The sequence below is a fragment of the Quercus robur genome, chromosome 8, assembly GCF_932294415.1.
Source record: "Quercus robur chromosome 8, dhQueRobu3.1, whole genome shotgun sequence".
Taxonomy (NCBI): Eukaryota; Viridiplantae; Streptophyta; class Magnoliopsida; order Fagales; family Fagaceae; genus Quercus; species Quercus robur.
In genome coordinates, this window is record NC_065541.1 from 14,966,716 (window position 1) to 14,977,796 (window position 11,081).

General features: G+C 41.0%; 1 protein-coding gene and 1 non-coding gene across 3 annotated transcripts; both read right to left on the reverse strand.

Moving 5' to 3' along the window:
- Window positions 1-280: 280 nt before the first annotated feature.
- TRNAA-AGC (transfer RNA alanine (anticodon AGC)) lies at window positions 281-353 on the reverse strand. The gene has a single exon. It is a non-coding gene; the product is annotated as a tRNA-Ala (tRNA).
- Window positions 354-2,001: 1,648 nt separating this feature from the next.
- LOC126694749 (21.7 kDa class VI heat shock protein) lies at window positions 2,002-3,308 on the reverse strand. 2 transcript variants are annotated; one of them, XR_007645870.1, is made up of 3 exons: window positions 2,833-2,977; window positions 2,668-2,746; window positions 2,366-2,442 (listed from the first exon to the last, which is right to left on the reverse strand). XR_007645870.1 is itself a non-coding variant. In XM_050391246.1 (2 exons), exons 1-2 carry the CDS (start codon window positions 3,137-3,139, stop codon window positions 2,150-2,152), a joined length of 600 nt encoding a protein of 199 aa, XP_050247203.1. In that variant the 5' UTR covers window positions 3,140-3,308; the 3' UTR covers window positions 2,002-2,149. The 2 variants fall into 2 exon arrangements, 1 of the variants encoding a protein (XP_050247203.1); XM_050391246.1 differs by lacking the exon at window positions 2,668-2,746 and having other exon boundaries at window positions 2,002-2,442; window positions 2,833-3,308.
- Window positions 3,309-11,081: the final 7,773 nt, after the last annotated feature.

Consider the following 11,081-nt stretch of genomic DNA (forward strand, 5'->3'; position numbering starts at 1 on the left):
TGAGAACCTAAATTTCCATTTTACAGTCTTAAAAACATCTTGAACAATTTATGGATCTCACAAGTCACAATGCATTTTTATTCCATTGAACCAGTTGTGATTTTGTGTTGTTTGTCATTGAAAAGCCACAAAACAATTCAATACATGGATAAGGCAAAAACATTTTATAGTACTCTATTACATGGATTCCATTTGTTTATCGGGCCGGACCTCCATTCAGTTGACCCAGTCCTTAGGCCCATGTCGTAAACTAAAAAAAATTCAACACGTAATAAAAACGTGGAGATGCGGGGTATCGATCCCCGTACCTCTCGCATGCTAAGCGAGCGCTCTACCATCTGAGCTACATCCCCTTTTTGATTTTAGACTTACATAATTATAATTAGTAATATAAAATATCATGGCTAATATACCCCCGGTTAAAGAACTACAGAATAGAACCAAACTCGTGAACACTGAACCTGAGATTGGGCCAATACTTGATTAGGTACCTTATTCTTTCCAATATTTTCTCCCTTTGTGTTTGAATGATTCAATCAATCCACTGCAAATGTGAAGTAGACATGATGGGCTACTTGTGGGCCTTTTATAATTACTTATTATGCTCTTGAGTCACTATTTCACATGTTTGTGCAAGGAGTAAAACATTCAAAGGGTAATCAACTAATCATCACATGTCAGTTTTGATAGGTTTGAAGTTGAACAACTAAGGAACAGGCTATGACTTGTACATGAAGGACAAATCGTGCTTGATGCTGTGGAGATAGCTGTGACTTGTCAAGGAAGGGATTTAGCCCATTTGATAGGCGTGAATGGCTTGGTCTTGCTGTGGTCTCTTCTTCGTGAGATTTTTTGTATCCAATAGAGGGATTTAGCCCCTAATAGATAAAGTTTTATTTCCTTGATTCTAGTTGGCCCCTAATTTATAATGAAAATATTATGATGTGTTAAGTAGACACTATTTGGACACGTGATGTCATAATTCTGGACATTCTTGAGAAATATAGACACTTTATATGAAAATATGGACATTGCTTGTAGGTATCGTGAGTGTGGAACAATAATTTTTCCTAAGAATTTAAGGGTTACATGACATCTAGCTTGAACAATAGCTAGCCTTATTGCATATCCGTTATCCTTAAAGAGTTGACATTAAAGTACTCCAAAGTTTATGCGGATGTTTTGCATTCACATGTACTGCGTTTCCATCCAATATATTTCTCACACTGAAGGAAAAATTTTGTACTTGGGCCTCCATTGACTGTAAGCAAACTTCACGCTTTCTCTTTATTTAGTTTTATTTTTTAGGTATTAGTAAGCAAAATTATGGGAAGACATTATTATCATTATCAATATCCATTTTGTGAAAGGGGACAGGACAAACATGATTAACTCATCTAAATCAACAAAAAAAAAAACTCATCTAAATCATGTCAATCAGTAGATGGTTGGACTACTTCTCTGATAATTGTACTTGCCTTGGGTTTCATGCCAGAATCCCATTGTTGCTTTTCTATCATCAAGATGCATGTTGCCTTGAGTGGATAATGTTATGAAGTACGATTTCCAAGTTCTAAGTAACTAATATTGTTGCTTATTCTTGTGATTATTACTGTTGTTTCTTGAAGTACTTAGTTAATTACTACTACAACTTCCATATGGTTACAGAAAATGCATGATTGACAATTTATAAATATGCTGTGTGTTCAACAAAAAACATCAATACATCTTGATCCATTTTAAGTTGTTTCATGCGTTTTAAATTCTTCATTATGCACATCCTTATTTTAAAGAGTAATGTTAGGAATACAACATTTTTCATAATAGTTGATATGATCTGTTGTGATTATAGTAACATTACTTTCACCTATATCTACTACTGACATTATCTTTATTATGCACTAATTACAATAAGTCATGTTAGTAGTTGCGATAAATGTTGTTTTTCTAGACCTATTGTATTTTAAAAGGTTGTACCAGCACACAAAAATTCCACGCGTATTGGGTTTAGAAGAAGTGATTGTACCAGAAATATAAAATGTTTTGGTACAATCTATAAACATATATACTCATACAGTTTATGTCATGTAACTTGACTGAAGGAAGATAGTCCAAATTAAACAGTCCTAAGCAGTCTGCTTAACACATCTTAACTTCCACCAACTTCAGAATCTTTCCTAGCCGCATCATTTCCTTGAGAAGCATCACCAACCATAAGGTTCTTGGGAATTCTAACTTCTATGAGTATGTCATTACTCACAGATGCCTCTATCCTCCTCCAATCTGCATCTTCTGGCAGCTCAAGCCTCCGAACATACCCATATTCCCACCAGTGGCCACTTCTCCAGTCCTTTGTCTTGGACTCCCTTTGCTGTTTCCATTGCCCACTAATTTCAACAACCTTCCCCTTTTCAACACAGACTTGAACATTATTCCCAACTCCTGTTTTATCATATAATGAACACTAGTGTCATTGCAATTCATTTCACCACCCTAGTTAAAAGTACAGCCTTTTCTAGACTAAACCTATGGAGTTTTGGCCTTATCCCCCAACTCATATGGATGGATCATGAATAAACCTATTCGCTTCTCATTCCTTAAATTGGAACCCGATATTATTATAAAAAAATTTAGACACCAGGGTCCCCTTTGTTCCAGAAGATTTACCTTTGAGTTAAGGAATATTGCCTCTACTCCTTAGGTTTATATCTTGCAGTCTGATAACTTCATATATAGTAGCTGTCCCCTTGGTTCATGAACATTAAAATCAACTTTAGTTTAGAAATTAAATGACAGAGCCATATGATATTGAACAGTACAAAGGACTCTTACCTGGTAGTTCTGCTTTTAGTACATAATCTTGATCTGTCTGAGACCAATCAACAGTGCTTTGGCCGGAGCTCCGGAGATTAGATAACAAGATATCTGACTCAAACTCCCATAGAGGGAAAGCATCTGAAGGATCAAAGAATTTTCCAAACAAGAGTGGACTGAAAAGTGAACCTTCATTGAAGACCTTATGCACTGTTGGACTGCCCTGAGAGATGAATCTTTTGAAGACTTCTTCTCCTAATGAGATACACCATTTCTGTGGAGTTTGATCTCCTGAATGAACTTCAAGCTGTTTGCGACTTGCCATTGAAGATTAGAGAATTATAATTTTGAGAATTGGTGGAGAGAGTGTTGAAGTTTTTCTCCTCTTATAGTGGGAAAGGAGCCTTTTGGAAAAAGCAGTGGACAAATTCCAAAAGAATATTAAGAGTGCTGTAAAGCTATTAGGAATATTTCTTTTCTAGAAATTGCTCATTGTTAAGATGAAATCATGGTAGAGATTAGGCATGCAAAGATGCCATGTAGAAGTGACCTATGGGCCATGGCAAATTACTTGGTCTAGCATGGAGGATGTGGCAAAATGGAACTTGTATTAAACAAAGCTCATTCTAACATGTGACTCTAATAATCACTCATTCAGAATCTATAAAATCATCAACATCAGGGTTAGCTGTCCGCATAATTTTGATTACTCATTATAATTAAAGAAAATTTTCAAATTCCTTAACCTCAGCTCACAGATGACACAGTTTAGGAGATAAGATTCAAGGCACTGCTTCTACTATTATAAGCCAACCAATTTGGTACTAAGTGAGGGTTTGGATCACGTCCACATTTCGACGTTTTGCGTTTCAGCCCTTTTTTATTTTACCAGCGCCTGGTGCACTGTTCATGGGACATGAACAGTGCATCAAGCATGTGAACAGTGTTTTTAGTGTGAACAGTAACTCTTTTTTTTTTTTTTTTTTTTTTTCTTTTTTTTTTTTTTCTTTTTTTTTTTTTTTCAGTTTTCAATTTTCAGCAAAATAAGCGATATTCAGCAAAATAAGCGATATTCAAATGCACCAAAAAACTTTTGCCAAAATATCCAGAAGAATACTTCAAGTTGTCACTGGTTGAGCCAGACAGTCCTGGCATTCTAAGTCCATTAAATAGCCAACTCATGTTGTTCTTTTTCAGGTTAGTTCATCTAAAAGCTTGAGTGAATTTTTTTGGCAAAGATATTATTTTGTGTGTGTGTGTGTGAAAATCTAGGAAAGATCTTGTCTCATTACTAACATGAAGTGTGTGCCTATGATAAACTAATAGAATGTTTTGGACTGTATACTGTATGGTAGTCCAATGGAATATTTGTTACACATTAAGAAACTGCCAAGTCACGTTGAGCTGCCTTAACCTCTAAGGATTGCACTTGACTAAATGGCTTAAAATTTTCAAAGGGGAAGCAGATTCCTTTCAAATTTTAGATTTTCCATATCCTTAGGTAAAAGTACAAAAAATTACAGGATGTGATTACACTCTGTCAAAAACTCTATAATAAGTTCAGGCCATGTTCCTTTGTGAATTAATTTAGAATGCTTTAGTACAATGATTGTTGATCTCAATTTTTTTAGGAACAATTCCATCCTTTGATTTGCAAGTCCTTCTCAATGCAAATGCAAAATTAAAGGAAATGAAATGAATAAAAAAATTTTAAAAAAAAATCCATCACACAGAGCCGTGTGAAAGGAATCTTTAAAATGTGTTGGGTGCCTAGTGTCACATTGCACCTTCTCAAGCTTTACATACATACTTTTAATATAAAGTCTGTTTTAGTGGCAACGATTTTTTTGACTACTGGAAATGAAGCTTTATGCATTGCAATGCATATTGTAGAGGCATCTCTGGAGGACTACTTTTTACAAAAGCAGGATTAGTATATGCTTGATAGATGTTTGAATTTATGGCCATGAGAGAATTCTGCGACCACTTTGGATAGTGGAGTATGGCTATGAAGGTGTGTTCCCAATTAAAAATTGAGAGAAAATTATCCTAAAAGATAAGGGCTCATCATGCACTGCCAATCTCACCATTACTAACCCATATATAGATTAAGGGTTTGTTTGGATAGAATTTATTTTGCTAAAATTGAAAACTGAAAACTGAAAATACTGTAACAAAATAATTTTTAAATATGTGAATAGTACCGTAGGACCCATTTTTAATGAAAAAGTTACTGAAAAGTGAGATTTGTAGATCTCATACACTGTTCACAGAACCTACTGGTATATTGAAAAGAGTTAAAAAGTCAAATAGTGCAGCTACTGTTTATGAACAGTAACCGCACTATCTCCTTAAATGCGTGCAAAAAAAAAAAAAAAAAAAAAAGAAGAGGAAAACGCACCACTGAAAATGCAACGCAGTAAACGCTGTATCCAAACCCCCTCTAAGGCTCAGCCAGTGAATGGAGAGGATAAGGTAATCTCTTTGTCCACATATGTCAAATAAAGTTCATGCATTTTGCAGTTGGGAATAAAAGTTGATGATTTTTTTCTTCTTCTTTATTTTAGGACTCTCACTTTAGCCTTATTGAACCAAATCAGGTAAAGAATAAAGGGGGGGGGGGGGGGGGGGAACCAATTTGCACATTTTTTTAGAGTTTAACTCACAATATTAAAAATTCTTGAGATTTAGACATCTGTATACTTAGAATTGAAATTTTAATTGTTTAAAATGATCTTATATACATATTATTTCAGTAGCTAAAGAATTAATAATTTGGCGATTATGGATAATTTTTAAAAGAAAAAAAATTACCCTTGAACATTAATAAGCATATTATTTGTGTAAAAAAAATATTAACTATATATAGTTATTTTTAAGAAAGAAAAAGTGAATAGATAATGTAAGGACTCAATTTGTAACGATCCCAAATTGATATTGGATTCGAACATTAAAGGCCCAAACAATAAATTTGTAGAGAGTGGGCTAAAAAGTTAGGCCTTGGTGAAGGTACAGTCTTTAGTCATGGTGTTCGTGATGATCGCACAGAGGTGAACTAAGCGTATCCAAGAAGACTTTCTCCTCGACATGGCCTGAGCTGCTCCGGTCCTTGGACCTCATCTGAGGAGCTTAATGTTCTTGTTATTCCTTTTTACGCTAGGTTACCATGGTCCTAGAGACGATACATAATGCTCTTTATTTTTCCCCCCCTCTTTCCTGTGGATGAATTCTTACATTATATAGCCCCTCTCAGTTGATCCTGACCTTCCATCTGTTGATCAGGCAGGTAACTACTTGAGTGTTTGTCCCATCAGCCGCCTTCCCCCACTTTCTGTTAGTTGCAGTAACCGAAACCACACTATTCAGGGGTCTTTTCCCCATTAATGCGGCCAGGACGTTTGCTGGCGCATTCAATGCGGAGGTGACAGCTTTTCCTTGAACCGCTCCCACACTGTACCCCCGTGCACGTTCTACTGTACTCGCCCTTTCTTCTGGGAGCACTCTGGGGGCTGCCTTTGATGGCGTGTCGTTCTCCCCTTCTAGGTTTTAGGATGCCGAGGACAGGATCATCCTCAGCTACATTTCTAGGCCATTTGGACTTTCACTGCATGTCCTCGGCAACGTTTCTCATCGGTGCGAGCCTTGGGCCCTAATGTAAAGTGGGCCAGGGTCACAAATTCTCTGACCCCACAATAGCCCCTCAAAACCCAGTTGTCCGGATTATCGGACGGAGAGGAGGGTTTTGATGACATTAAGCATCTGTCATAACTTGTCAATCCTTGTCATCTATCAATATCAGAGACTCTTCGTCTGCCCGAGACACATTCTTGGCGCCTTAGTATGTGAAGCGCGTCTTTATTAAATGCAGGCGGCTCTATGCTTCCCACGTTCAACGGTGAGATGGTAATCTAACGGTGGAGATTTCCTTACCTTTATGGGCGGGAAAATTCGCACAGTTACTTTTGATGGAAGGTATAAATAATTTTTAGAACTGATTTGTCTCTTCACTTTCGCACTTAAGAGTTCTAGCGCACATATCCTGAGTTCAGTCAAACTTCCATCCAAACTCAAGTCTCTCCCCAGCATAAAAAGCCCGTCCGAGGAACTTTTCCTCCTTTCTGTAAGTTTTCTGCTCTCACTAATTCGTGCTTTCTCTCTTCTAGGTTTATTTTTCTCTTGTTCCTCTCATTCTCCCGTCATCCCCTGAGTCTGTTTAGCAGTTCCTAGAGATGGATAAATTAAAAAAGTTGGTTGAGACCAAAAAGGCGATGGAAAAGTTCATCGCCGACTATAGGATACCTCCCAATGTGAGTTTGAGGTACTGCAAGGAGGGGGAGTGACATCTTAAGAGAAGAACGGGCGAGGTGGTGATTCCCCTTCTCGCCTTTATAGAAGGGGGTGTGAGAATCCCCATGGGGCCGGTAATGAGGGATTACCTTAGGCATTTCCAATTAGCTCCCACCCAGTGCGCTGCTAATGTGTTTAGGATCCTGGGTTGTGTGGACGCCTTAAACGAAAAAATGGGGCTAAGACTGAACCGTCATGATGTAAACTGGTGCTACAACCTCCAACATTTGAGGGGCAAATCCTATTACATGAAGACGAGAGACGATAGGGTTCGGCTAATCCAGTGCCTCCCCAAGTCCAGCAAATAATTGAACAAGGACTTTCTTATTGTATCTGGGGAGTGGCACGATGGCCTTCCTTGCCCAACTGTGGAGGGAGAACCAGGTGGGGTGTAAAGAGTAGGAAGGGGCTAATCTTTTGTGCCGTCTTAATTTGAATGATTCGGTTACTAACTATGAACATGCTTTCTTTTTGCAAATCCACACGCCTTTCATCGACACTTTCATCTGATCAATCGGGCGGATTTGGAAACCGTTCTCAAAGCGGCGGTTTTTGTAAACGAAGAGGACAACCAAGTTAGAGCCGCTCACAAAATCTTAGGGTATGATCCTATCCAAAAGTCATTTGCCGCCCCGAAGCACGTGATCAGAGCTAATGATCCTCGGCTTCAAAAAATTACTGTAGCCGAGCACGGGTTTTTGATCTCTGAAGGATCTCCTGTCCCGGAAGGCATCCCGTTGGCAGGCTCTTCTCCGTCCCACCAAGTAGTGGAGGACGAGGGTGATTTGGGCTTCTCCAAAGAGGGGTTCGGTGTATTTAACCAAGCTAATCCATCCGAGGATCCTTCCAGTGACCTAGGTGACCCTGACTTGTCTGAGGCAGAACTGTTGTCAGTGGGAACATCTTCTCGGGCGGAGATGGATGTTAAGAGAAGGCCCCCGACCAACTTGTTTGACCTGCTTGAGGGCCAGCCGGGGAAGGGTGTGCAGGGAAGGTCGCAGTCCAGTGCTCCAACTCCCCCACCACAGTCCCAGCCTGTCCAGACTAGGTCTTCTCCTTCCCGGTCGCAGTCACAATCTCCCTGACCAAAACTTCCTGCCCCCCCCCCCCAATCTACTTTGCCTCCTCGGCCTGAGTCCACCGACCCAAAGAGGAAGAGGAGTTCCAAGGGTAAGGAGCCAATGGACGGGGGGAAATCCCAATCCTCTCGAGAGGAGGACAAAACCCCGCAAGCTCAAAAATAGTTAAAGGTTGGGCATCAAGGCCAGGGAAAAGGGGTCGATTCCCAATTCGCGCCCAATACTTGGCTTCTTGCCCCAATGCTCCATGGGGAGCCTCTGATGGAAGATGCATCCATGAAGAGCTTCCGAGATGGCGAAGGCGCTTATGTGGCCAACGCGTTGGAGAGGACCCTACTGCTCCCCACTGACATGACCGAATTGAAGAATATGAGGATGCATGAGGTTTTTCTCAGCATGAAGAGGTACCTGGGTATGGTAAGGCTCCTAATACCTATGACTCCATCGACCTTTGCTCCTAGATTTTTCATTCATAATGTGTTTATTTCAATTGGCAGGCCGTCCATGCCACCTATAGGCTAGAGGATGAGGCTAAGGGGCAGAGTAAGTCTGTAGAACTTGAGCGTAATAAGCGTATAGAGGCTGCGTGAACCCTTAAAAATTCCGAGGTTGACCTCGCGAAGGCCAGGGAGGACTTAAAGGAGATGACCAAGGCTAGGGACAGTGCTGAGGCAGGCTTGGACGGTGCCCAAAAACAAGCCGAGAACCAGACGAGGCGCCTGCTTGCTGCCGAGGAGCAATTGGAGATCGCCAAGGAGCAAATCGGTGATTTAAAGAAGAAACTGATCGAGGCAGAGAGGGCTAAGGGCATCACGGAATAGGCTAGGGACGAAACCGTGAGGGCCAAGACAAAGGCTGAGTTTGCCAAAACGGAAGCCGAGACCTCCAAGGACAAGGCTGAGGATGAGGCTTACGATGCGGGGGTGGCTGATACCCAGGCCACCCTTAAAGCTTAAATCTCTGGTGTACGCAGGCTATACTGCTCCTAAGTTTGGAATGAAGCCCTCAAACGAGCTGGGGTGGAGGCTTCGTCCAACCTGTGGAAGGCAGAGAAGGTGTATTATTCTCCGGCCATCTGTGAGACCGCCTTTGCCAGCTCCGAGGCCATAAGCGCTCAATAGGAGACTGAGGCTGCTCAACCGGAAGCTGCTCAGCTCGTTCTCACTCCTGACGAGCCGACTAAGGGAGGAGAGCTTCATGGGGCGACAGAAACACCTGGTGGTCTAAATCCTGAAATGCCCCAGGAGGTTGCCAAGTCCATAGTCAGTGCTCAAGTCTCTGATGCCGAGGAGCCGGCCCTCTTGGTTCAGCCCCTTCAAGCCATTCCCCTAGCTGATGTCTCCGAGGGCCTTGAGGCTAATCCTGCTCGGCCTCCCCAGGAAGAGGATGTCTCTCAGGGTCCCGAGGCTAATCCTGCTCAGCCTCCCTAAGAAGTGGCCAAAACAAAATTGAAGAAGTAGGAGCCCTGGCCAACTTTTGTATTTGTTTTTAGTTTAGCTGTTAATTAGTTTCCCTTTTGTTTTGAGGACCTTGGAATTTGCTTGTAATTAAACTCTTTGACCATATGTATGAAATTCTTTTCTTCCTTTTTCCTTTAAATTATAAGTTCGTTGCCCTTGCCGATATTTACTATTGCTGCGAATCTCATGGTTTTTGAATTAGTTATCTTAACATGTATAAATGGTTGTGCATATGATATATTTGGAATTACATCCCAGAATTCTAACTTACCCGCGCCCATGGGATGTTGAGTTTGCATCTACACATACTTCTAGGGAGCTAAATGCATCATCCGAGGTGCCGAACGTGTTCTTAGGCCATGTCTGGTACTTAGATTTTCTTAGAGTATCTAGTTTCCCCATAGGTTTGAGTCCGAGGACCATGCAAGACCTTGGTTTTGTCTAGCACTTAGATCTTCTAGTGACTAATTTCCCCATAGGTTTGAGTCTGAGGACCATGCGAGGCCTTGGTTCTGTCTAGCACTTATATTTTCTTGAAGTAGTTGGTTTTCACATAGGTTTGAGTCCGAGGACCATGCAAGACCTTGGTTCTGTCCAACACTTATATTTTCTAGTGACTAGTTTCCCCATAGGTTTGAGTCCGAGGACCATGCAAGACATTGGTTCTGTCTAGCACTTTCTTCTTGAAGTAGCTGGTTTCCCCATAGGTTTGAGTCCGAGGACCATGCAAGACCTTGGTTCTGTTCAACACTTATATTTTCTAGTGACTAGTTTCCCCATAGGTTTGAGTCCGAGGACCATGCAAGACCTTGGTTCTGTCTAGCACTTTCTTCTTGAAGTAGCTGATTTCCCCATAGGTTTGAGTCCGAGGACCATGCAAGACCTTGGTTCTGTCCAACACTTATATTTTCTAGTGACTAGTTTCCCCATAGGTTTGAGTCCGAGGACCATGCAAGACCTTGGTTCTGTCTAGCACTTTCTTCTTGAAGTAGCTGGTTTCCCCATAGGTTTGAGTCCGAGGACCATGCAAGACCTTGGTTCTGTCCAACACTTATATTTTCTAGTGACTAGTTTCCCCATAAGTTTGAGTTCAAGGACCATGCAAGACCTTAGTTCTGTCTAACACTTATATTTTCTAGTAACTAGTTTCCTCATAGGTTTGAGTTCGAGGACCATGCAAGACCTTGGTTCTGTCCAACACTTATATTTTCTAATGACTAGTTTCCCCATAGGTTTGAGTCCGAGGACCATGCAAGACCTTGGTTCTGTGTAGCACTTTCTTCTTGAAGTAGCTGATTTCCCCATAGGTTTGAGTTTGAGGACCATGCAAGACCTTGGTTCTGTCCAACTGTAACGACCCAAGGAAAAAACGCTAGCCACA